At 38.1% G+C, this 27,908-nt stretch overlaps 3 protein-coding genes and 1 long non-coding RNA gene across 8 annotated transcripts in view; 2 read left to right on the top strand and 2 right to left on the bottom strand.

Annotated features, from left to right (window-relative positions):
- LOC124177171 (heterogeneous nuclear ribonucleoprotein L) overlaps positions 1-18,803 on the bottom strand; it is a 79,156-nt gene extending 60,353 nt beyond the window's left edge. For 2 of the 3 annotated variants that reach the window (XM_046559260.1, XM_046559259.1), the window contains exons 1-3: positions 18,517-18,796; positions 4,456-4,499; positions 4,246-4,315 (exon numbers count right to left, since the gene is read on the bottom strand). In XM_046559260.1, the coding sequence (XP_046415216.1) occupies positions 4,246-4,315; positions 4,456-4,499; positions 18,517-18,579 (177 nt within the window). In that variant the 5' untranslated portion in view covers positions 18,580-18,796. Of the gene's footprint in view, positions 1-4,245; positions 4,316-4,455; positions 4,500-18,516 lie in introns of all 3 variants that reach the window. The other variant, XM_046559261.1, reaches the window with a different exon arrangement.
- On the top strand, positions 2,791-3,681 carry LOC124177172. Its single transcript, XR_006869543.1, has 3 exons — positions 2,791-2,945; positions 3,032-3,204; positions 3,352-3,681. It is a non-coding gene; the product is annotated as an uncharacterized LOC124177172 (long non-coding RNA).
- Positions 18,804-20,634: 1,831 nt separating the features above from the next.
- LOC124179250 (F-box only protein 28) lies at positions 20,635-22,718 on the top strand. Its single transcript, XM_046563476.1, has 3 exons — positions 20,635-21,009; positions 21,190-21,438; positions 21,556-22,718. The coding sequence occupies exons 1-3, from the start codon at positions 20,893-20,895 to the stop codon at positions 22,315-22,317; spliced, it is 1,128 nt and encodes a 375-aa protein (XP_046419432.1). The 5' UTR covers positions 20,635-20,892; the 3' UTR covers positions 22,318-22,718.
- Positions 22,719-22,820: 102 nt separating this feature from the next.
- LOC124179249 (cilia- and flagella-associated protein 91-like) lies at positions 22,821-27,626 on the bottom strand. Of its 3 annotated transcripts, none has more exons than XM_046563475.1 (10): positions 26,902-27,626; positions 26,613-26,821; positions 26,198-26,531; positions 25,602-25,924; positions 25,296-25,517; positions 24,935-25,230; positions 24,462-24,732; positions 24,221-24,344; positions 23,887-23,937; positions 22,821-23,658 (listed from the first exon to the last, which is right to left on the bottom strand). In XM_046563475.1, the coding sequence occupies exons 1-10, from the start codon at positions 27,227-27,229 to the stop codon at positions 23,597-23,599; spliced, it is 2,220 nt and encodes a 739-aa protein (XP_046419431.1). In that variant the 5' UTR covers positions 27,230-27,626; the 3' UTR covers positions 22,821-23,596. The 3 variants fall into 3 exon arrangements, with proteins under 3 accessions (XP_046419431.1, XP_046419430.1, XP_046419429.1); XM_046563474.1 differs by having other exon boundaries at positions 23,887-24,088; positions 26,902-27,625; XM_046563473.1 differs by having other exon boundaries at positions 22,821-24,088; positions 26,902-27,623.
- Between the last annotated feature and the right edge of the window lie 282 nt (positions 27,627-27,908).

Raw genomic sequence — 27,908 nt, forward strand, 5'->3', positions numbered from 1 at the left:
TAGAGTGAAATTCCGAAAATTAAAATATACTCGCACAGCGTAGTTTATTCAACGAGTGGGTTAAAGAAAAATCGAAAATCAGAATGACCAAGATTTCGAACGTAAAAATATAAAAAACTCTAAAACAATTAAAGATCAAAGTGGTTAAATTTCTCCAAGCCAGAAATTCATAGAAGTGAAAACATCGATCATTTGGAAATTCGATGTTTCAGATTTTTAAACTTTCTCATTTTGAGCGTCTGGTTTCGTACCAATTGAAACCATGAAGTATCGTCAAAGTTCGATATCTTTACTTTAAGTTTCGCTACCAAAAAATTCTGAATTGAGCGCTATCGGAACTTTTCCCTTCTGGAATTTGGAAACCCTCCCCCCCTAATGATTAATGGAATTGGTAACGTCATCGCATTCCAAACTTTTTCTCTCTCATTGTCAGCATGATCGGAATGAAAATTGAAAACAAGTTTTCATCTCAATGCAAAGTCATATCGTATTGATCGAAGAATCTCGTCGTTAGTAAACTATCATTTTTATCGTCAGATTTTTTTACTCAGAGATTTTTTCAAAAGTACACTGCCATGTAAGTTTGGCACGCGGTTATATGACTCAATCACTTGGAACATATTTTTCCTGACGCATGAATCAGTGCAACTCGAGGTGAGTTGCCAAATATCTTTTTACATACTTACATCTGTCCCCACACATACATCCATATAGGTATGAGTATGTATGTGTAATTTATATTTAAATACATATATATATATATAAAATGAGTAAAATGACTCACAGAATAAGAATTGCTCGCGCATCGGTTGAAAACCACGAGAATTCTCGCCAGAACCAATAAAACGAAACTTACATACAGTAACTTGTAAAAATTACACGTCGTCCATCACCGTGTTGAAACAATTATACAATACAAATCGTGAAAATACAGTTCCTCGAATAAATAATACGTTGAAATAAGGATAATAATTTATGACTATTAGCACCGTTCACTGAAGTATATTTGAAAGAAAAATTCTGCAACACGTTACTAAATACACGCTGTGAGAAAAAACCAAAATTCAAGAAACATAGACGCCTGAGATTCGATAGCAATCGAACCTCCTCATTTATAATATTAATCACGTTTGACGCCGATTTAAAAGAAGACAAGGAAAAGATTACAAGGTATAAGGGGACAAAAAGAAAAGAAAGAAGAAATAAATAAGATTATGAATTCGAAACTAACCAATCAGGAATTAATTCACACATCCGTATAAAACGACTCGAGTATCTACGAGTACGGTAATATTAAAACTCGTCAAGATAATTACAAACAATATAACGCATTTGTTACACGATATACGGACGCTGCGGCAGCTCGTTATTCACACACGTCGCGAAGGGTGCTAAATTCAAAGAAAATAGATAATTGGTCATTTTGTAATGAGTCGACGACGTTACACGCGTGTACATGGATGTAAATGTATAAATATAGAAAGAGAATGTTTCGCCTCGTCGTCTCCTCCTTCTCCTTAACAAGAATCTCTTAATTAGTGCAGCACTCGGTAAAGCGTCCGACCAACCATCGAACCGCTCGTCTCTTGCCGCACGAATGAAATGAAATGGCGTGTTGAACGGTACGGTAGGCGATGAGTATAACCCGGGGTGTTGAAATAAAAAAATAAAAAATAAAAAAAAAAACAGAGTTAAAAAAGAAGAATAGAAGGAAGAATAGGATGGAACACGCGAGAGACCCAGAAGAGCCATTGTAACCCGTCTGTTGACCGCGGAGCAATGCGGAGTGAGGAAAATACATGCGTATGTGTATCTCTCGATCGCTAAATAAATTTTAGTACCAACAGAGCGCCGGCGGCAGCTCAGCAGGGCTATTATTGGCCGCCCAAAAAAGGTGACGTGAAAAAAAAGAGAAAAAAAAAAAAATTCAAATTCACCACAGCGGAAAACTTCTAGCTTTGTCAATGATCCGTTTTACGGTGAACGGTATGTTCTTTGATACGTAGTAGTACGTTCTACACTACCGCGTTCAAACTGCTGAGCTTTCTACACTGCAGTAGCTTGTTCATTATCGATGATCTCAAAAACTGTTGTACCGATTTTCACGACGCTCCGACAGAAACTTGAGTACCGTTTTTTAACCCTTAGGGTCATAGTGGCAAGCATTTTTTGTACATTAAGAGAACTTTTCGATATGTTTCTTTACGATTTTTTTTATACAAATCTGAAATCAGATTACGAAAATTCAATGTGGGAAATCCGATCAGCTGCCCAGAAAACCCCTGCATAGAATTTTTTGACCGTATTCAATCAAGTTTGAAATTTTTGTCCGCCATATTGGATCCGACATTTTCAACTTTCGCAATCTGACTTCGGATTCGCAATCAGCGTCCCCAAAAAGCGACCGAATACTATCGCGTTATAAAAGTTGACTCGACGCAATAATGTGTGACTCAAAGGGTTAAACTGTCACGTCGTTATTTATATTACCTACTGAATCACAAGTATTAGTCTCGCGAATTGTAGGAGAATTTTATTTTGGAATATTCGTTTGTTTCTACCCAATCCTATACATTATAAAACATTTCATACGAACAAATGCTTGATTATCGATCTTCATTAAAAGCTCTTAACGGTCAAAGTTTAGCGAAACGAACTACTATTGTGCTCATAATTGCTGTTCCAATCAGCCTCGACGATAAGTTATGCAATTAAAAAGTTGTTTCCGGTTGTGCGCAGAGAAGGTATATATATGTTCACTAGGTGTACCGGTCGTAACGCGGTAGTGGATAAAGGTAGAAAAGCGAACTTCGGGCTGCGCGGTGAGAATCGGTTGTACCAAGTAGGAAAGGCTGCTTTCTCGGACGGCGGAAACTGTATACGACGTCGTTTTATTTACTACTTCGGCGAACCTGCAGCTCTCTCTACCACAACAACAAAAACAAGTAAGCGTAGCTATCTGAAAATGGTGCGAACGTAATCCTATACAGCAGCCGATATATCTCGTGGTTAAATTTATATTATCCTGCAGCTGCACCTAGCTTGCAATACCTTTACCACTTTCAAAGTAAACGGTGAATGAACGTGGTAAAATAAAAAATGAACTTGAAGCAAATTAACAACCTCAATAAAATATTTCCCGACAATTTCTTAGAGGCAATAAGACGCATGCTAAGACCCCAATTGCGGATTGGTAAATAATTGGTAGGACCAGGTGTAACTGAATGGTTGAATCGACAAGTTTAATCAACGACGAGTTCTTGATGATAATGAAAGAAAATTCGATATTGGAACTCGTCAGGTTGAAAATGGAATAAGTATTTACAAAAGGAGAGAAAATTTTGATTTCAGGTCACACCCAATCAACTACATACATCGAACGATGAATTGACGATGAAAATCGTGACCCGTTTATAAGAATGGAATATGGATGTGTTTCGCCGATGCTTTGTTGAACGTGAATTCGTAGAAATAACAGGGTAATGGCGATGCGTAAAACGAGCCTATTGTTACGTGTACATGAAAAGCCAAACAAGAGACACCATCAATGATGAATATCGACGAGCGTGCTACATTGTTACAGAAGGTAAAAATGAATACAGCTCTCCATTTTTTTTTCAATCTCTCTTTTTGTTGAGGAGTTGATGATGAATTGCGTGCCTTGGTTGACGGACTTTACTGTCTTGTTCCCAATAATACTGGGTCTAAGAATTCTACCGTTCCCATTTACACCGAAGAAGCAAAGATAGACATCGAAACGAGACGAAGACTGCAAGTCACTCGACATCACTGCTGCTGGCTCCTAAATGTGGTAGATCACATCCCCCCTTTTTGTTAGTCCAGAATTACTCGGATCGATGGTTATCGTAATCGACATATTCTTTGTTCGTTATTGTTGCATCTTATCAGGCTTGTCCTACCAGTTTAAACTATGTATAAAAACTCTTCATTGTTTCATCTATCTTGTTTTTTTTTCCCACAAAGGTTCACCGAGAGAAAATCAATTCATCAATTACGATCAGTATTCGATAATTGGTAATAACATTGTTTTCATTTCGTTTTTGATCATCCGATACAGAAAATTTTTCACAAGTTTAAGGAACTCGTTATTGATCGACTATGAGGGATTCGATCCTCCTATTTTCGTAGAGTCAAAAATTGGCGCATTCGTAGTTCTTCTCGAGTGTCGTACAATTGTCTTAGATCTACGAAATAGGCGAAAAATGGGTATAAATTTTGACTTACCACCGTAATTGGATAGACGGGGTTGATTACTGTGAACAGCAGGACGTGGTTGGGCTTGTTATTGTCCTCCCTGTAGAACCAAAATGAAATGAAGATCATTAGAAATCATTCGCTATCACGCTCCAGCTGCGTCAATTATCAAATACATTCGAAATTGATGTAACAATGTAACAGTATGAGCTTCGTGAATAATGTAAAATCGGATAGTACCTCTTTCTTCGTGGCTCATCTCCGTAACCTCCGTACTCGTGATTCTGAAATGCGAAAAGAAAAACAACCATGAGAATGTGTAAGCATGACGAAACACAACGAGTCGATGTTAAGTATACGTTAGAATTACAAACGAAAGATGGGTTTGAACCAAAGGGATTTCATCCTGTAAAAAAAGGAATACTTGAAATATATGCGTAACAATACACCGTGTAACGTGAGTACTTGTCAAATATTTTTGCTCCTCGTGTAATTGTTCACGCTATGCATACGCACGGTGGAAAACTTTTTCACAATATGGTGTAAAACTTTTCGTATAATGTACAACCGTGAAAAAGAAGAATGGCAAAGTGTCGGGCGGCGGCATTTTGCCGAGAAGAAGATATAGAGGATAGGTACGTAGAACAAACTTTTGCGACGGCTGGCTTAACAAGACTAGAGAATTCCTGCGCCGGTAAGATAGTTCCAAATTATGCGTTTAATATTAACGTTGCGAAAGCAGAAGATGAAAGGACACGTTATTTTCCTTTTTTTATTATAATATGCATAGCTGTGTATCCGTATTAACGGATGTAAAGAATACGTTAGATGCACTCTACTTATGAAATATTTAGTTAAGGTTACCCCATCCAGTCGACAACTTTATTCATTATTCAGCATTAACTGAAAATATACAATGCTGGGTACAAAGTGATAATAAAAGTTGTTTTGTAGCTGTATATTTGATGCTGGTAAAACAGACAACTGATTTCAAGATCCAATGTAGTATTGACAACTATAATTAGACAAAAATAGAGTTGCTGGTATCAAATTTTCCTCTATATTATTGCATCAATGTTTGAACATTATTTAAAAAAATAAAACCTCTCTCCGTGTGTTTTCGCCAACAGCTGTTTTTCCCACATTATTCTGCATTTAAGTTTCTTCTTGCGTTCTCTAAAATGCAGAAACAATTAACGGAGGACAACCACGATAATCCAAATGTCGTTGTTACACAAGTTTGCACGTATAATAGAAGAAATAGTCTATTGCATGTACCAAGTATACAGTTGTCTAGCGGTACAATGATCCAGCAAATGTCTGCTTCAGGTCACGTAATTAACACCTGCAACTCTGAATAATAAATTTCCAATTCTTCACAGCGTACCAAAAGGTTATCGTTCTCTTTTCTGCATTCCATCTTTCTCCATATCCCCTGATCGCGTATCGCCACAGTTTTACGTCGCGAATATCAATGAAACGTCGTCGATTCAACGAAATTGATTCAGCGTATGAAACAATATCAGGCTGCGATACGCACGTGATATGGAAGAAGCGTGTTGATGATTTATTACGCGTGTGCGAATGTAGGTATATAATAATATCGCAACCTGGCGAGTAGAGATACACGCATGCATAGAGACGGAAATAGAGAAATATAGAAAAAGAAAAGGGTAGAAAGATGGAAAGATAGAAAGAAAGAGAGACGGATCGAGGAGGAAATTGGCGGTGAGCCAACCACGTGGCTAACCACGAGAGAAACTGAGAAGACACTTCAATGGAACCTCCAAAGCGTGCCTCTCTTCATTCCCCCTTCCTTCCTTCCTTCCTTCCTTCCTTCCTTCCTTCCATCCACATCCACATTCTGTGGCCGTCGATGCTGCTCCCGTATTCCAGTTTTCTACCTACCGGTGAAAAATTAATAGCCAGTTCTTATCGCTCTAGCGTGTGCGATAAATATAATCATCCCTTCTATTTCTTCAAAACCCACACTGAATCCTTCCTCGTGTAACCGATCAATCGACGCGCATCCATTCGGGTCACCGTTGCATGTGAGGACGTGTAATGCACGCACAGCACGTGTTATGGGATAGATATTATTATTATTATTATTATTATTATTGTGGCATTTCAAAAATTCCATAAGTCAGCAGTGGCGTGCCATCTTAATGTGAAGTGGGCGTAAAATAAGCCTAAAGTATTTTTCGAAAAGTTGGGTTCCAACTGAATTAAAATTACAACTGATCATTAGCGGTAAGTTATAGTCTCATTCGAGATTTTCAACCGTCAATCCCTCGTAATTATCTCGCTAATGTTCGTGCCGAGGAGGTATATTCAATCATGGTTCGGGTAACAAGCGATTGCGATGATTTCAAGGAATTTCCAAAGCATTTCATGCCACTTCAACTAATTTCAAGGAATTTCAAAGTATCTGCTTTCCAAAGTGATTTGCTGGTTCAACAAGTGAATACACGTGCGATTTCAAGTGATTCCATGTGATTTCACACACTTTCACACGTTTGCACGTGATTTTGAGTGATTTCACGTGACTTTGTAAATCGATTTTGGATGGTTCCATCGATTAAGCATTCGTTTATAATTTCATTGTTTTCTGTCATTTCATTTCATTTTAAATGCTTTTTTTAAATGCTTTTATTAAAATGCTTACGAATATAATTATTTGAAAAATACTACGATTAATAGCGAAAATTGCCGAAACGGTTTTAAATTACGCACGTATATGTATAATACATATAAATACGTACGTAATAATAAATCTGTCAACGGATATATAAATTTATCCGCATATCCGAGGAGTTATGCATGAATATTTTTTTGCAAAGCTATTGATATTTACCGTTACCTCACTTTTTTCTGTTCCTTTCAAAAATGTTCGTATATACCCATGGTCAGGAATCTTTCATCAATATCGGAGATTTTTAAAGAATCTAAACGTGGCGAATGGAAATCTTCCATGTAAAAATAGTATTTATCAAAGTATAATATTTTCTTCTACACGAAAAACGATAAAGTGTTTATTAAAATTTTTGACAATTATATATTTCCGACAGACAGGCACATCAAGTTCGGTTAAATTGAATAAATTTAACGTATTTCACAGATATTATTCAACATTTTACTGTGGTCCAGTCGAAGAAGCTGGGCGTTTGTCGTTATCCATTTTTCGAAAAGAAAAAGCTTTTACAACGCGCCGATTTGAAGGAAACATAAAAGTAGTCAAACGTTACCGCACAGAGATCGATCCGTTCATTGCATAAAAAAAATTATCATCTCCCTCCGACCGTCAGAATTGAATTTCTTACATGTCAATTAAACAGCGAACAAAAAATGTCGATGTGGCACCGCTCAAAAAAATCGCACAGCGATTTAATTTCACGAGATTCGATATTACTTTAAAAACTATGATTTCACGAAGTGGGCGATCGAAATAAAAAATCACTAGTTCTTTTTTTTAGGCAGTCCGATACACATAGATTCAAGATATATACCTTATACGCAGGTACCGTACAGATAAATATACCGTACGATACACGCGTACGTTCTACCATAATACGCAAGTATAATAAATCCGTAGACGTAATTTGCACGAAGAAGTGAAACACGGGGTACAGCAGCAGCGGTAGCAGCAAGTGTAAATCGGTAATTTGAAATTCCGTTATGAATAAGTTCACCAACTGTACATATATACTGGCAACGAGCCCAGATTATACCGTAGATCGTATAGCACGAGGAAAAGACGCAAACGCGATAATTTATTTTTTTCCACCGTCACTATCGTCGTCCTTTATTTTTCTTTCCGTTCCTTCTCACTCGCTCTCTTCCTTGGTTTGTCAAACTCGTCTGTGCCTGCCCCCCCCCCCCCCCCAAATGTTATATCTGCAGCGTAGATTGGAGCGTACAATTTTTCAACTCCTTGAATTTACCATCTGTCTTCAAATATCCTTGGCTTCTTTCGCTTTGACGATTTCACGGAGTTTTGCAGAGAAAACAAAACAATAAACAATTATGAGGGGAGAATTGAGATGAAAAGAAAGGAAGGAAAAAAGATGAGACGAAAAATGTATTTTGTAAGAGTCGATATAGGTAGGGGAAATTCCATGTCAAATCTACCAATTTTTTTAACCCTCGCTATTTTCAGGTTCGTTGAATCTTTTTTAGGCGATTGTGAAGTCTTTAAGACCATCGATTAACTTTGAGGAATTTTTATCCATTGCATCACTTGGATGATTTTAAATATCGATCCTTTTTAAGTTGCCACTTTTTCTGATAATTCTCAAAACATATAAGTTTTTGCTCCGATCATTTTGAAATTGATTCCATGACGACTTTATCTTTTATTTATTTAAACAAATCGAAAAAAAAAAAAATTTCTTCACAATTTGTCTTCACTGTATATGGAAAGTGTGCTGTCAAAATTACGTAGAAAATTAATTGAAATTAATTTTCTTGCTAACTATTTATCATCACAGTTTCGAGAAACTGGTTTAAAAGCAATCTTAACAATTCATCAACATTCAAGATGAATTCACAAAAATTGCATTCTTTATTTAAATCACTCGCAACGAACCTTGTAATAGATTTAATTACTTATTTTTCTATTCTATCAAACACTTGGATAATTTTCTGCTCAGATTACGATATAAAATTGTCGAGATACTCAACAAAATAAAAATAGTAAAAAAAAATTCATACCATTATGGCACGAATCTTAAAACGATCGGAGCAAAGAGTGAAATAAGATGAATATTTTTCGGAAAAAAAATAAATAAATAAATAAATAAGTAAAATAAAAATAAAATATGGAACTTTGAAAGGATTTGTATATCTTCATTTCGGAATCGATTCCACAAAGAACATTCAAAAAAAACTAAATTGGACGCCTTATAAATGATACGAAAAAAGTTCTAACAAAATCAAAAACGATGAGAATCAAAACCGGTAAGATTTGACACTGACTATCCCATAGATATGAGAACGTAATACGCGTTCCGTTGCTCTCATATAACACCGCTGTAGAGAGACGGGCGAGTTTATTACCCGCGGGCGACGTTAAAAACCGTAAAGAGCCGTCCGGAGGTTGAAATTCGCCAATGTACCAAACCTCCTACTTCTCTTCCTCCGACAACTGAATTCAACATTTTACCTCGATACTCTGAAAACCGTTTCCGTGTTCGATATCTGGAAATGCTCTATATATGATTTTATATGTACCTGGTTATAGGTGTGTATACATATATATACATATATATATATACACACACACACACACACAGGATTCTAGTCGTGTTGTGATTCGATTCGAACGAAATCCCCGAGCTGCAGTCAGTTGGCAGCTGCTGCAACCACCGTCGTGGCAGCGACGTCAGTGAAACGTGAAATGAAATCTGGTACATGTGAAATCTCAGCGTATGTACAAAACATTTATAGGAAGTACAGGTTTATCCAGGCTATCTCACGAGTTTCACTGAATTTACAGTCACTCGCGATCAAATATCATCCCAGCACTAAACCGTACAAAGCTATCTATCGTTAAGAGAGGACACAGGTTTAGGACTACGTTTTCTTTTCTTTTTTTTTTCAACGATTTTCGCGAATTGTTTTGGCGAAAAAGGAATGTGTATCATTTATTGAAACCTTGAGAATATGTTATACGTCGTATATTCAAGTAAATATCGTCATTTTCATTAAGTATTTGGTCGGAGAATATGAAGATATCAGCTGACACCCATCGGAGGTCACCATCAGATAATTGAATAAATCAAATTTGCAGATAAATAGCCACATGGCGTATAAATATATGCAACACGCATCTGAGAAATGTACTGATTTGTTTCCGGGATTGATACGCGAATCGACGCAAAGTCTTACAGCTTTGGCACGTATAAAAAAACAGATATAAGACTGTTGCCAAAAATTTCGTTCATCGATATATAACATTACAGCTTCCTTCATAATATAAGTATAATAATTATAAAAATTTGCAAATCACGGGATTACAAACTTGTAGAGGAAAATTTTTACTGCAACTCTAACCCAGCTAAAAAAAAAAAAAAAAAAAAAAAAACCAATACCCTATAAAAAACGAAAATGGAAAACAGGCGCGTGTTTTTTCTTGTCTAAAGAATACCACAAAGGGTATGTTAGGTCAGGTCAGGTTGTGTTATGTTATGTTAAGTGTTAGGTCAGGTCAGGTTGTGTTATGTTATGTTAAGTGAGGTTAAGGCAGAACGTATATAGCATCGAAAGATAACCGGCAAGGAAAAAGAAACGAAAGAAGAAGGCCTGTGAACTTATTGTGAGAATAAATCACCCAGCGTCTAGATAAAATAAAAAAAAGAGAGTGTTTTAACCCATCTGTCCTTACATAATCTCCTCAATTCTTCTTCTTCATATTCATCTTCTTTTTTTTTTTTATCCAACGTTGTCAAAATATAAGCTGTATATATTTCACCTCTTTTATTTTTATTTTTTTGTTTGTCACCGCTCTTTCATTTTCAGGAAATTCCACATTTGTGTTCCTCGCCGCGTACAACAAACAACGCTCTGCATTTATTACGAGTTTCTTTATTATTATTATTATTATACGCATGTATCAAGATACCACGCAAGTAAGGGCGTATTTTATTGTTACTCGTTATCTCGAGTGTTGCGAATGTAAAGAATAGTGATAATAATAACAACAACAATAACAATAATAAGAATGAAGAACACCGCTGCTTGAAGATGTTTGACGATTCTTATCGTCGCGTCGGAGATAAAGATCCGACAAATGTTTCGAGACCTGTTACACATTGGTGTAAAAATAGCTATTATTTATTAATTACATGGCACACCTCGACGATGTTTCGTTTGAATAACAGAAAATTGAAGACAAGAAAGGGAAAAGATGCGATTCAAATTGACTGAATATAAAATTTATAAAAAATAAAATAATAAAATAAAGCCAACAACAACCTCAAAATCACCTCAATTGTATCAGAAATAACAAGATATATATATATACATATATACAGACTGCAGCTAATCGAGCAAATGATATATTTTTAAACGAACGAATAAACATGTGTGCACAATGTATAGTACCTATAAGATATAATACATTTATTATCAATACGAGCAGTTGTTCAACAGTAACGTAACTACACCATCGAACATGTATGCATTTTTATACAATCCCGTCTCTGCAACTGTTGAATAATGAAGGATAATTTTTTTTTCTCACACATACTTTTGTGCAATATTATCTTCCCTCTTCTATTATGTATTTCACATTTTCTAACACGGTGAGATAAATGCATCGAATAACAATAATCTCTCTCTCTCTAGCAACTACAACAAGAACAACAATTTTGTATTTTTCGATCGTGAAAACGTAGTAAAAACAAGACGACAAGATTTTTCCTCTTTTGTTTCAGTTTTCTTAAACAATTTAAAACCTAACCTAAACGCGCAAACCTCACGTTGAACTCACGTTCAGCCCAAATGACGCCACTCGTAGCGAGTAAATTCCGTGCGCAAAATTAAACTATCGCAAAGTGCGCATGCGCCGAGAAACCCCGAGTGTGTGAAATTGAGAATTTCATCCAAGCGCATGCGCCAGCATGATTTTAGCGCACTGTACCGATACAGGTTCAAAAAATTTAACTTTCCAAACATATTTTGAAAAGAATATTCATTGTTAAGGAGCACAAATCTAATTATAGGTTAAATCTAAAGAAATGTTTTTCTTAAATCAGATAAATTCTCTGAAAAAAAACGACTTTTTTAACCATCATTTTTCTTTTCAACGAAAGACGCAATTTTTTATATTATATTCTGTGAAATCGGACGAAACTAATATAATCACTTTGAAAAGCACATTTCTGCTTCAGCTTGAACGAAGGGATTGTGAAATAATATATCGATTGTCACTGCACAATTTTTCTTTCATTGATATCGTAGATCCTGCTACATGGGATCAGGGCAGCGGTTTAAGAAACTACAGACGAGAAACTTGTAAGAGAGTGATTTTGGCATACGACGATGACGAGGAGGAGGAAGGCAGACGGATTAGTTGACCGTGTGTGAGAATTATACCTACGTATCCACTATAAGTATGTATTATAAGCCGGACGCGCTTCGTGTTCGCGGATGCTTAAACGCTTGACAAATAACGCATGGCACGGCCACGGCAAGCAGCGGCAACAGCAGAACCGACGACTCTAAGGTTTGGTTAATACGATTTCCGGTCCGTGCAACACCGGCGATACGATTCTTATACAACACCCGATCGCCTGCCACCGCAGTTATTAAAATTATTTAAATTACTATGCCGCACAGACTGCGGCGCATTATAATAAGCGAGGCGTCGCAAAAAAAATCCCGCGGTTTACCTCATCCCGACATTACGTCGCCCCAGCTTCCGGTTCTTTAATTTTTACCTATTCTCTAGTATTTCTTTTTCTCCACTTCGTTATTTTTACTTGTATTATTAATTTTCTCTTCCTGTTATATAATATTAAAATTAAGCACGTACGTTCGGTTTGTTGCAAACAATTGAAACAAATAAAATAAAGTGCTACTACAACACGATCCAGGTATGTATAGCACGCGTATAACACTAACATTATCGAGGGAACGATTTTAGTTTCATCACTGCGCGATTAAGAGCAGAAACGGAGGCGCGGAGGCGTTAATACTTTGAAACATCGAGAATAGACATTGGATTGTAGGGGTAAACGCTGGCGTTGTACATAATTTAAGGTGGCTTCCTCCTTTTCCTCTCGCCGCCGCCCACAAAGCCTAATGGAATAAAATATGTTATATCTTCGAGCAGCCATCCGACCGAAGCACACCTCGGAAAGTTTCACGTCTTGATTAAACCCTCTTGCTTCAATTCTGCACAATGTGTACATATTTTCGTACAATTACAACCAGAATTGAGAATATCAAAGCAGAGTATTATTGAATTTATTTGTCGTCCGGCAATTTTTTCGCAAATTTTTATCAGTCCTCGGTATGTAATAATATTAATCTGATCCTAAACAAAATGTCAATAATAACTACGTGAATTTGACAAAGAAAATAAGAAAATAAAAAAACCGTATTAAATATAGTTGATGGGAAAAATAACCATCGTCATACTGCTACTGTGATATTTTTTTCCTCAGGACAGCCGATTTCTCTCCCTCTCTCTTTTAATCTAGCTTATAAAAAACGTGTCGTTACAACTCCGATGCGTATAATCATTGAAAATATACATATCACGTATGTGTGAGTGTAAAAGTTATTTCATCCAGAAATATCGTGTAGAAGTTTTAATGCTTGCTTCCCTCGTATCGCCCATAATAATAATGTCTGCAGGAGCCTGGAGCCATGATCGTAAGGGAATAAAAAAATCGATATTAAAAAAGAAATCATAAAAACGCAACCTTATTTATACCTATGCGTGTGTACATATGTGTGTGTGTATGTATATATATATAAACTCCCAGTATCAACGTATGAATTCAATATACATATATAATGTACATAATGTATATAAATATGTAGATACGCACACAGAGACAGAGAGAACTTCAATCAAGACTTTGATATAAAATAGAACTGTACCGTTATATCAAACATGACGGTCACTCACCGAGGCACAGATAAAAAGAAATGGAAAAAATCAACGTCCCTTTCCTCTGTTAGGAAACCTTCCAGGCCTGTTAAGGAGGCATTTACAAAAATTTTCAGGAAATTCTCTGGTATTTCAGTTAATTTTTGTTCTCCGGCAGGAAAAGTTAAAAAAAATTTTAAAGCTTTTAAGTATGCATTTCTCACATGTTAAGAAAAAAATGGACATTAATAATGTTGGTATTACAGGAATATATAGTAAAACAATTATTAAGTGTGATTATAATTGTTAACGTTAAATTTCATGATTCTTATGGCGTTGAATCCGCGGTTAAATAAGTTTGTATAGTATACTAAATGTTTTTTTAATTAAGTTAGACCGCAACATTAATTCATTGTTACACCAGCATCAAATTATCGCAATAGTTACGAAGAAATATAATACCAGTGACAACAATCAAAAGAACCGTATTTACGGACAAAACACATTAGATTTCATAATTACAGCTACACAAATCTCATATATTTGTTTTGTACCCAAAGCCGTTTGCTGTTTGGCTTTGGTAAAAGAAAAATTAAAATAGTCGTCACGAACCGTATATGTAAACCACGGCTAGAAATCTACGAGTAAATAAGAAATTCACTTATTTCCAATTTTTAATCTCTCTGCAGAAACTTAGATTTCAAAACATGAGTGTGTCTTGTTGTATTACGATTTGCTGAATTTCAAACAATTCCGAAGACGCGAAACAGGGTTCCTCAACATGAATCGTCACAGTACCGTTCATGATTGCGATTGAAAAGATTACAATTTACAATTGCAACGTGAAAAGAGGAACCGAAGCTCTCATGTAGACAGAGCAAAAAAGTCTGTCGACTTTGCGAAACTCATCGAAGTAAGAAAGCAAGTTGGCAACTCGCTCCCTCCTTAGATGGTCATGGAGAGAACGGAAAATCCATCATGCCGTTCTCAACTGATAAACCGACCGACCGATCAACCAATCGGCAAAATAATCAAGTAACCAACAATAAACTCGATATGTAACCAAGTAATACGTGTATTACGTGCATCGTCACTGATTATACACCCACTCCACTCTTCGTCAGTAAAATTTACACACACTTCAGATGAGAAAGAGTACAATGTGAGTAAGAAGTAAATAAATGAGTAAATCACCGGTGGATGGGTGCATGCGATGAAGCGTACAACCACCACCACCACCACACCATTTTACAACCACCGACGAATTGCCATGATACGCGAATTATAGCCGTATTGTTCCGCCACGGTATGCATGCAACAACGTAACTAAGTACTGCAAATATAATTGCAAAGCAACGTCGTGCGGACAGAGCAGCGTGAAAGTGACCAAAGTGCTTCTCGACGATCTTCTGCGGAACAGATTCTAATGTATGTGTAAGAGTGTTTTTTTTTTTGTAAAACGCGCTGAAGCAGGTGATGGTCGCGTTGTACGTTGGCAGAATTGATTAAATAACCGTAAATAAGTCTGTAACACGATGTGCCGATAATAACAATAACGACATCGCGCTACGTGCTTTGTAAAATTAACCATAAACAACGGCCTACGTGCGCGCTGACTATTTCCAATAAGATTTTATAAGTATGAAAAAAACGCATACTTTTCAAGAATTTACATACATGGCTACATGAAATTTGAATCATTTTTTTTTTCATTCGTACTGAGAGAAAGTACCATTCGTTGAGCAAAATTTAATAAAGAATTTTTATCCCAGATTTTTCATCCTTTTTTCCTCCTTCAATATATTTTTATTGTTTTATTTTCGACTAACTTCTCTTCCTTCGTCATTTTGTACAGAGGACTTTATTATACCCTATACCCTACACCAATGCCAATGCATACTGCAGAAAAACTTGCGACAGCTGTTTGTCTCTGCAGTATAGAAGCCGGCGGGAAGACGAACAGAAAAAGATAATTCGGACTTCACAAAGGCATTTCAATCTTGGCAAGGAAGAGATAGAGAGAGAAAACGAGGAGAGGAGAAAGAGTGAGAGAATATTAAAATAACACATGAATATACATGCTCGACACATATTTGATTCTCCTGGGGCTGTACCATCATTTATTCGCAATCCCTCAATCTCACCCATTGTCAGCCATGTTTGAATATTGTTTTCTTCTTCGTTCGGTTTCCTCCCAATGTTTTTTCTTTGTTTTATTCGTTTTGTGCACGATCGTGTTTTTCCGTCAAGCAAACGCACCACAGCCCATTCATCGTGCAAATCGTCATTTAAAAGATAACGCATAAGTATACAAACATATAAATATGCGTATGTAATATGAAACAAAACTATTAAATAATTCAATCTGGGATTAATGACAGAGGCGCGCGTTATTCGTCGTACAAATGAGCAAAGGAATGATGCACGGGCGATATTTTGCACGGTGACGTAACGCGCAGGGATGGTTATCCATCCGTTTTTGTCAGTGGAGGTTCTCGATCATCGAAAATTAGACATTCTAGTCTATCACATATGTATTTGCAAGAGTATTTGAATTTCTCAAGGGAATGTCTGTTCACGTACAGTTACAAAATCGTATGCAGCGTGGTGGCACCGGGCATTACGCGAGAAGAGAATCTCTGATCTTCTATCCAGTCTCCTCTGCTGTTCTATGGGTATAAAATAACCCCCATCTCGTTGTTAGCTTTGAGGAATATTTTCCCCGAGGCTTGAACTAAAGCTCTCTATATGTATATGTATATGTGTGTGTATATATATATATATATATATATATATTTATTAGCTGCCGAGGGAAGTGCTGCAGAAGGAGCAAAGCAGCCCGGCTTATAGAATATCTACCCGTCTACCCAACTGACGTATGTGTGTGTATACATTTAAAGTGTGTGTGTACGTATTATTCTGTGTGTAACGAATATGGAATGCCACGCCGGTTGGCTGAAGAAAAGTAATTATACTTGCAAAGAGTATATAATATATACTCTTATAATGTATAGATTACTCGAGACGGAGAAAAATGGTTCTTGCGATTATAAGGTTTCAAGCTCCCTCTCCCTGTATCTCTGTATCACCGGTTGCAGAGACAAAATCATATTCTCTGCTTTCATCTTACTTTTTTCTTCCCTGGTAAGTTTATTTTCCCTCATTCTTCTCGATGACCCATTTCCGCCGAATAGACAAGTACGTAAACCGGAAAGAAGAATGAGTATGAAATTAGTAACGTTACAGTAACGATGCATATTTAGTCAAAATCGTTACTTCGCACCTTGAGATATTTCTGCTACTTATTGTTAGTAAACCATGATAAACAAAACATACCTACCCTTATTTTGAAAAAAACCGACTCCTTGAAAGTTATTCTAAAATTTCACATCAACGATATTTTTCATGATGTTTCGTTACGTTAACGCTACTAACTTCGGTCTCGTAAAGACTAAAGGTTCTGCTGTACGGATTAGGCATTCATTGTCCGAGGAGCAATAACGATTTATCGCTGCATCGTGAACAAAAAGCAAAAACTAATAAGCGTACAATGGAGGACGATGCAGTGGCGGGCGGGCTCGCGATGAAAGATGAGGAGAGAATTTATTGTGTTGTCTAATCGTGGCGAACTCGCTCGCAGCGACAGCGTGAGAGATAAGGTGTCTGACACAAGAAACGGGGTGTGTAAGTAACCTGGGCGCAAGACGGCGGCGACGAAGGCTACGTAGAAACGACAGCGAGACAGCGACTCGGCTGCCACCGTCTTGTCAATAATTGCTACTATAGCTAGCCAGCCGACGATGAGCGGGATCCGAGATTGCAGCCTCTCGAGGAGCGCTGATCTCGTTCGATAAAAGGGGGCGAAGAGCAAAAGAAAAAGCAATGACAGTGGAAGGAGCGACGATCGGCAGATCTGCGCAAACGAGAAGGAAACAAGAATCGAGCAGCAGCGGCAAAGCGTGAGACAGAGAGGGGGGGGGGGGAGGGGGGAGGGAGAAGCTTCAAGAAATAATCAATATTTCTGGCAACGGAACCTGTGGCCACCGGTCTGCGACCGACGGACTCCGCCGAGTGCCGCCGGGAGAAACGATAACAGGTTGTCGACGACGGAGAGGAGGAGGAGGAGGAGACCGGTAAACGACTGACTGAGTCTTACTCCTTTGACGGAGCTCCTAAGGTTAACGGACAGATAGAAAGAAGCGAGGAAGTATGTCGGCGGGCGATCGATCGATTAGCGAATTGTTGTCGGAGGGCTCCGGCTACCGTGACGAAGTATATACAATGTGAATGGCAGAAACTCGTCGAACGGAGTTTACGCGGTTGCCGTTGGCGACGTGTCCGTGTTTCCCGCGAGGGAGGAGATTTTACCGAGACAATTTTCAAACGCCGGGGAACGAACAATGGAGATGATCGTGATCGTGACAATAAATGGCGACCAGAAAGCGTGCAATCTCCAAGGTACGCAGCAGCCCGACCGCGTGCGGATAATCGATGCACCGTGAGTAATAACCAGTCGGTGGTGGTGGGGTTGTTTGAAGATTGTTAAGAAACCGGCGGCGATCAGGAGTCCCGGACTCATTCTCGATAGGCGAACGGGGCCCGCGGGAATAAGGAAACATGGGTGCAATGATACCGCTGCACTTCTAACAATGGAAACGATACGCATTACAGTGAAAAATGTGCATCTCGGCATCGCTTACCCTGTGCCCCGACTCCTCGAGACGTTGCCTCTTCGAGTGCGGTCCATCGCCGTTGAAAGCCATTCCCAGATCGTTTACTAGCTGCCCTTAAGCCGAGTCTGAGCTTCTCTACTTCTCGACGGATTGTTCGGAACTCAGGACGCGGACTTTGGGACAGCTTCGACGCGAATATGTATAATCTATACGCGACGCGCGACGGGACGGGTTGAACGCGTTCACCAACGGTTTGCGAATCACTGACGAACGCGAGCTCGCCACTCCGAAACTGCGGATCCAAGAGGAGACCGGAGATACGGTCGCCGACAGTGGTGCCAACTTCCCGCTCTGTTCAACTATTCCCCCCCCCCCCCTCTTCCGCCACCCTATCGCTGCTGGTGTATGCGCGCGCGCACACACACAGATTAACACTCGCACACCCCGTCCTTCTTTGTACGCGATGATGCGTTCAACGTTTTGTTTTGCTGTATTCTCTGTTCCCGTCACTCGACCAACCGTACTTGACAAAGAATCGCTTTTTTTCGATTAATCGTGGATACCAAAATGTATAATGCACGCGATCATACGCGATACTGTAATATTAGGATTATTCCAAAGGATAAAAATTTTAGCCTACAATGCAAAAATATATCTGTGGCATTTGGTGTAGGTACGTACATGCATACATGCATGTATGTACGCTGAACGCATATTTTTACGCGTCAATCAGTACTCGGTGTGTTACTTTTCGTGCATAGTACTTTACGCAATATTAAAGATGGGGTGACCGTGAACGAAGAGAAAAACTTATTGAGTATTTTCGAGATTGATTATTCAAATCCGAAAAGCGCACATGCCCGAATGTATATTCATTGGATTGGCAACACTGGATGGTGATGCAGCTAGGAACGAAACCAGAGATTGGTAGGAGAGGAGGTCGAACTTCCTACGCATCCAACAGACACAAACCGAGCTCGACAAGGCGTCGCTTCGCGTAGTTTCAGTTTTCGCCACCGAGCAGCACCTCTGGGCCACTCTGAAAAACGGTAAGGATGACGTCACTTCTTGACGTCATACCACACCGTTCTTACTTCCTTCATATCGCGTGCCTTTTTTCTTGCTTTCTTCCTCTCTCTAATAATAATAAAGAATGTCAATAAATCCGTCTCTCTAGCGCGACTAAGAAATCGTTCGAATGCAGAATGAAAGGGCATGAGAGAAACGTAGAAAAAGGACATAACGTCGTAGTCTAGGCACCCTACATTTGTGATGAACTGAAAAATAACAATACAGGCATTTCGATGTACAATCGGTATGGCATGGCCCGTGTGGATCTTAACCCGCCCGGCGTTGACTGAAGACTGTATTGACAAACGCGCCTGCCCATAAGCAACAATAGCCACGTTAGTGTAGCACACTTGCCAATTCGTAGGCGCGATTTTCTTATGCTGTCACGACACACGGTTCCGTTAACTGAAAGTAAATAAAGTCGTTCAGCCCTGAACTGATCCGCCTGGGTGGGTCCTAGTGAGTGTAGGGGTGATTCTACTGCTCTCAATTACAGACTCTTCTTATTGGATGCTAATGTAAAATCGAGTCGGCATATTAGAATAATGTGGAGCCAAGTCCACAAGGTGAAATATTTTATATATCCTCAGTCAATTACATTGCTATTACAGTGATATCGAATTCTTCTAAACAAAACTCCACGGAAAAATTTCCAATCTATTTTTGGGGATCTGTGGCTGATTTATTTACCTATTGATGTTCTCAGCACTTTCGCGACATTGCCCGGTATTCAAACATGTGCAAATATAACAATGAGTTTTGTTATGAAGGATAATAATATAATACCACACAAACCTATATGACGAAATAAACAGCAATATGGATAAAAACATCTCATTATATACGTGCATCACGTGCGAATATTTGAATAATGTATCTTTACAAATGGTGGCAAAAATCCTCACCCGCGTCTAGCGCGCTGTTTAGCGATTCGCACAGGACCCTCGATTCCTTATTCAGTGCATTGAAGCAACGCAGGGTGGCGCTGCAGACGCATCTTCCCACACCGTTCGGCCCCCTAGCTGACAAGTGCTAACGGAACATCACGCGTCCATCTAATTGTAAAGCGTCTATCCGGACACGCCACGCCATTCTGTCCGCACAAGTCCGTGGAACAGTCAGTTGGCCTTCCGTTCTTGACGGTATTATTGTATTAATTCGGGGCGATTATATCTTGTGAGCAAGGTTCTCGTGGCTTCTGTAACATGGCGGCAGCTAGCAAACCATTGACAAACTGTTGTAACTGTCACAAACCTCTCAGTGGTTATTAAATATATACAAATATCTGTTTTGACGGTGCTGAATTCCCTAATTTAAAAAGTTAGCTCGTGAATGCCGTGTGTCGGAAATTCTTCCAACGACATGTTACAGTTGATAAACCTCCCCGACGTTGTTCTAGAAACAATTTTGTCTAACCTAACATACGATGAAATCGCTAGAAACAGAACGGTAAGCAGCGGTTTTTACATACTTGTACTCTACTATTTCGCGGTGTCCTTGATATCCATCAATTATCATCGCCCACCTTCTCGCCATTAACGTTCCGCGCTTTTCAAATGATCCCGTCGTAAATGACCCTCGACCTCTGTGCAATACGTGATTGATTATTGAATTTTTTATCATCTCTAGGTTTGCAAGCAGTTTGATCGAACTTGTAAAAAGCTTCTGAATCGAGGCTTCAACCTGATGGAAAAGTACCATGCTCAATGCCTAAGAGCAGTAAAATGTCAACTGCCCAGAAGGGAATCAGAGAGACGAAGTCACCCTTTGGCCCGTCACTGTGATATACTAACAGCTATAGAAACTAGGATTTCTATGCTATCAATGACTTTCATCAAATATGTCGACTTGAACCTGTGCTGTTTTATTCCTGGAAAAGTGAGTATTGTTAGCTCAGTGAAAAGAAACAAACAAAAAGATGCTCAACGGAAATATAAATTGAGCAAAAACCCTCTAACTGTGTTTATGATTTTCTCGGTACTACTAAAATGAAAGGTTATCGATGAGATATTCCGCGTCCTCCGGTTAATACGTGACGCAAAAACCCCACCGAGAGCTCATGAGATTCTGCAAGAGTTGCGAGATATTAGCAGCATGGCAATGGAACATTTTGATGAAAAAATATTGCCAAAATTGAAGCACAGCATTTGCACTTCTGTTGTGAGTCACGTAGGTACTTATGACCTGCCAAACGCAAGCCTGATGATATCACATCATACCAATAGCGGGAATATTACACTGGCACATGGTTTGAGTCCTGAGAAATTGAACCAAACATTTCGCAAGATACAAAGTCGGGCGAAAAGAAATTACATTTCTGTTATGTCAGTGAGAAGTAAGATAAACAAACTTAAATTGAGGTTGAAGAGGCAGGGTTTTCAGATGCGGAGACAGAATATCAAGATACAGGAACAAGGAAAAAAGCTTCGTGAACAAGACACTCTGATAGCGGAGATGAAGAAACACCTTGAAGAGTGGGAACAAAAGATAGGTGACTTAAAAGCTGAACTGAGTAGGTCCAGGGAAGAAACGCAAAAGCCTGACACCATAGAAACCTGCAAAAGAAAGCATATCGATAGACTCAAGTCTCGAGAGTCGGTCCGAGTACAAAGTAAAAATCTTCAAGCTAAGAAGAGGAAATTGATTGTCGAACGTAAATCATCGACTAGCCCAAAAGATGTTCAGTTTAAAAAGTTTTTATCAGATCTGTTGGATACGGAACATATGGAGGATGAGATTCCATCTACGTCCAACTAACTAATCCATGGTTAATTGTGTTCACTTATGTAAAAAGAAGCTTTCTTTAAAAATTCAACAATTTGTATTTAATCAATATTTATGAAACGTGAACAAGACTGATTATTCTTTGTGCTGTTGTGTAAATGGTATTTTTTAGAGATTGTTTTTTTCTTCGTTATTTCTTTAATTCTCTTGATTTGTTAAATAATATAAATACATTATTGCTGTAAAAATGCATTGTTTAACTAATTATCTCTTAATTTTCTCACAAATTTTTTCTCACTTTCATTACTCATAGGGTTAATTTAGTTTATTTTATATCAGTAAAAAATAGAGCCTGTATCGAAGAATATGAGCAATGGGGTTCTGTCATAGAAGTCACTTTGAAATTTTTCAGTACAGTAAACCTATTTGAAAGATGCCGTGTAAAAATTCTTCTGCACTACCTGTCAACAACTCTAGTTACTTTGTAGTTTTTATGAGCTAAAAAATTACACAACATTCTCGTTTTTGACAACAAGTAGCACAGAAAGTAGGATTTATGACATGTGAGCATATAGGGACTCCTTGACTTGTGTGGTACTTTACACTCGAAATATATTATTATTGTACAGCAGCAATTGAGAAACAGATTATGAAATATTTGTAGCAAAAGTGACTTGCATGAAATGAAGCTGTGCTAATGAAATTTAATTTATCTCATATAGGTATATGCTGGGTAAAAAATAATGCATTTTCGTAAGGACCTTAATACATTTTTAAACATGGAGCGTTATTATTTTCAAGAACAGATAATAACGTTTACAGAAAATCCTCTATATCAGCGTCTGCTATTGAGTTAATATGATGATAACTAGCACATATAAAAACACTGAGTATGGACTACTCTGCAAATGGCTGATTTTAGTTTTCGTTATGAACATTGCAAAGATAACATTTGTTACACACGTCCAATTCTACACACGGTTTCTTTCCACTGTCTGCCCGCATTGTATTTTGCTTTTCATTGGTTTAAATATAATCATGTTAAAGTTAGTAACATCATTATAACAATGCATCTTGAGGAAAACTGTTATTTCGCACCTTCGAACTGTCTGAAATTTAGTAAACCGTATTAAAGCAAAAAAAAACTTGTTTGAAAATTTAGCTCCTTTGAAATCATTCTGAAATTGGAAAATAGTAAATTTTTTCCCAATGGTTCGTTATAATAATGTTACTAACTTCAACCACGTTAAATATTTGTATATAAAATAATAAATATAATTTAAGAAGCGACTTTCAAAATGAGAAATTGATTCTAATCCAAAGTCTCTGTGTCCTTGACGTGACTTGGAGGAGCATTAGACTTAGCACTGGAAACTAAAATGTGTTTTTCATCATTTAAAGCCAAGTTTAACTAGCATGGAAAGCCAAAGAAATTATTCCGAATTTACAAAAAAATTAACGAATAAATTCGATAACCAGTATTGATCAAAGGAGAATCTTTGAAAAAAGTAGTGAAATGTTAAATTAATAGTCTTGAAGAAATTGGTCAGGATTTGTTACAATTATCATAATTTAAAGAAAAGTTTAAAGAAAATCACTCACCGCTAGAATAGGAGGACCCAGCTGATCCTGAGGCTGAGGATCGTGCTGAAACTAAAAATTGATGGGTTTAAAACAATAGCATAAAACAGATGTAAATTTTCTTTATACAACTTACTTAATATTGACATCTGAGAATTACCAACTAGGGCTTCCACATCTTTGATAACATTTTCAAGTATGTAACGCGCGATTTTTTCGCCATCTATAAAATATCGAGTAAAAAGTTTGATCCTTCGAAAGGAAGTATTTACAATTGGAAATTGTACTAACTGAAAACACTTCTAAATAGTATCTTTTGAGGTTCTTTTTGTTTTTTCATAAATTGCTAACTAACCAGAAAGCACAGAGCGAGAGATAAGGTGCTTTAATATGCTGCCAGTCAACGTCTCTTCTGGACTAATTATTTCCCCGATTATTCGACGTTTTATCCAATCTGCACTTGTTTCCTCTGTTAGTTCCTGTGTAAATAAAGATTTTTTTCTATCACATTAGAATATTATTTCATGGCTCCGGGCATAACGTGGACAAAGTCTATCAAGCTGTTCAAGTACTCGATTCAAAAAGTAGTAATTTACTTCGACCAGCTGGTCAGGTTCTGTTAACCGTTCCTCCTCCACTTCCGCTGTTTTGTCACTTTCACCTGCAGCTGTTGGCTCTGTCGAGGGTGTTTTTCGTTCGATGGGTGGTAGCTCCAACATCTTGTTGTAAATAGCAGCGTGTGCATTTTTTAGGTAGCTAGCCTGCCGCTCAAGCATTCTCTTTCTCACTATTTGTTTGTCGACGTCAGGGAGTACGAAGTTGTAAATCATATCAGAAACCATTTCTTGTTCAGCCAAACCTTGAGCACTGTATGTGAAGAAAGAATACTTCAGCTGTACGGATATTATTAACTATATATTGTAACTTGATCCATTGATACTTACGGATTCATTGTTAATATGAGTTGTTTAATTACTAGTTATGTAATACAAATAAAAACCTGTATACATATATGTGCATACACATATTAAAAATTTGAATTTATTACTTCGTATTTGCCTGCACGTACTGTTCATTTGCATATTGCAGTGTCTTATCCACTTTATCAGCCGTCTCTAGGATATACTGCTTTGCTTCAGCGTCTGAGACCCACTCGATGCCTTCCTTTATTATGTCTTCCAAGTAAAGTTCGACTGTGTCTTGATTTACCTTCACCATTTGCCTGAACATTTCATCGCATTCTCTGCGACGTTGTTCTTCCAGCTGCCTCCTTCCAGCCTCTTCCGCCTCCCTCTTCGTTCTTTCACGTTCAGCAAGCAGAGCGAAAGCGTGCGCTTTACGCTCATCTTTCAGTCGCACCAACTCCTTTGAAAATTTTATTAATATTCGACAAATGCAAATAAACTAACGTTCACTTTCATACTTCATACCTTGCTCAGGTAGTCCAACATTCCCGACAACGTCATGCCTTCCAGCATGTTTAATATTTCGTTCAACCGATCTTCCTGCAGCGTTCTGTGATTTTCGCTTTGCTGAAGCTCTATAACGTGCCGTTTTTCCATTTGTCGTAGTTTCTTGGTGTCTGATTGCAGCCAATGCGTTGACTGAAGTTCCTCAATCAGTTCTCTACACCTATCTCGTCCCTCGAACATCTAGTGTCACGGAGTGATACATAATTATGCCAAGTCAATCGAGTTTGATGGTATTGGATTTCTCACAATAGTTACAAAACTCACAACGCATTGAATCGCTCTTCCAGTAACTAACGTTTGAATCAATACAGCTGCCCGTTCCTGACTTTCATTCACGTTACGCTCGTTTGGCAGTTTTGGGGTGATGGGCATAGGTGGAAGTTTGTATCTACGTTTCATGAAGCTGGTATTTTTATCCGGCTTGATGTCCATTCTAATCGATTTTAATTCAGCATGAAGCTTTCTCAATTTTTCTTCGTTCCATCTAGTCTCTCGCACACAGAGTTCATGTGCCTTTTGCTTCGGTTTAACTGCCTTCAACTCAGAATATGTAGGAAGCAGTACGTACTTATCATTTTCATCTGCATCTGTTACAAGAAAATACAGAAATATCACTTTTACTCTTGTGGATATTGGAAAATGGGGTGAATTAGGGACAGTTTGTTTATTTATTTTTTTTGCTTAATGAATTATTGCTAAATTTTTATCTTTGATTGCAGAATTTAGAATAAATGTAATGCGTTCGCCTTTTTTTTTCGTGAACATATGACCTGTACAAGGTGCTAAACTAATTTTCAATTGTCCCTGATCCACCTTGTTGAATCCCTTCTACAGTACTTGTAATTTGTTGAGTTACAAACCGGGAACATTCTTATCATCTAGTATTCTTCTGTTAATGATCTCGTGATAGTTCTTGGCACTTTTTTTGAACTTGAAAATCGAGTCACCAAGACCTCTCGCTGCGCTGCACTTTTTTGCCCATTTATTTTGACCACCGTGATATTTTACCGTCAATTTTCTTAGTTCTCGTCCAAGTTTTTGCCTGATATTTCTTATCTCCATATCTCGCCTTTTGTCTATCAAATCTTCAACTCTCTGGTACCGATCCCCTATGCTTTTCTCTCTCGCCGCATCCTTTAGCTTTGCATATTTTTCCATCAATTCCATTCGTGTGTCCATCATAAATTGAATCTCCTTAAAAACCCAAATGTCCACTAAGAATCCAAGGGCTGCAAGTGTCGCGAGATTCGTGAGGTTTAAATTTGAAATGCTTACGGCTTCACGAAACGCCCAGTCATCAATTTCCATTGCTTCAATTATAGTCGTTCGCGTTTTGATGTTAGTCGCGTTATCCATTGGAGGGAGTATCGCCTCCCAAGCTCTTTTCATTCTCATTCTGTTTATGATCTCCACCTCGTGCATTCCTGCTGGCAATCCATGACCCCAACTCAAATGGGCAATGGTCAGAACTTCAGGGTTCTCGTCTATGAGACATAAGGACAAACAATCAGCTCCAATCCGTATGCCAACAATTCAATGATCATTTTCGTAAGAGCCAACATACCTGGTCGCACTTTGTAAGGAGGTGTCCACGGAGACGTTTGTGCCTCGCTTTCTCTGTAGTCTGTTTGTGTCTGCTTAGTCTGTGTCCTATCTGGCAAATGGCAACAGCGTACCACCGCATCTTTCATAGCTTTTTCCATATTGTCATATTCAAGATTCATGTGAAATCGCATTGTAGGAACAGCTGGCTTTAAAAACGGCATAACTGGTCTTCGGTAAAACAAGTGTCTGTGTTGGCCATTGATATCAATACGCTTTGGTGGGTCTAAATTTGCCCTGTAAATAATTTTAATCATCGGCGAGTCACTGCAAATAATGAAAAATAGCATACTCTGCAGCCAATGTGTTGCTTAGCCATCAACATACTGTAAATGTTTCCTACTTCAACTGCAAGCTACTAACTTTCATATAAACTTGCCGAATACGAGCTTCGTAATTCATCTGTCCCAATGCGCAGAATGGTTCAGTTCGGATTTTTAGCAGATGGTCGGGATACTTTAGTTGATCATAAGATACAGGTGGAAAATTTTCACAAGTTCTCTATGCAGATGACATAAAATTAAACGATTATGTATAGTGAGCATCTTGATTTGGGTAAATCTATGACGCACATACAACTCACATACAAACAGGTACGTTTCGCAGCTATGACAGCTGCCTTGAAGTGGTCTTTAGCACTACATACAGTATATACTGGATCTAAAGTGTTCCACATGACAGACATTAGTAAGTGCTTAAAGACATTTTCATCATGTATTTACTTACCGTACAAATAGTCATAAGTCCGCGTTAAGGGCTGTCGATTTGTCCGCGTAGACATTGTGAGATATTTTTTTAAATTTAATTTCTCTCCTGAACTTTTAAAGAACGTATCGCAAGTGTGACAGACAGTAGTAGACAGATGGTCACATGATAATGTTCTGAATAGTGGTACTTGTCACTTTGTATAAAACAGAACCATGGCAACAGAATTGATTTCTACTCATCGCCAGTCTCCATATTCCCTTC

This window comes from Neodiprion fabricii, chromosome 3 (assembly GCF_021155785.1).
Source record: "Neodiprion fabricii isolate iyNeoFabr1 chromosome 3, iyNeoFabr1.1, whole genome shotgun sequence".
Classification (NCBI taxonomy): Eukaryota; Metazoa; Arthropoda; class Insecta; order Hymenoptera; family Diprionidae; genus Neodiprion; species Neodiprion fabricii.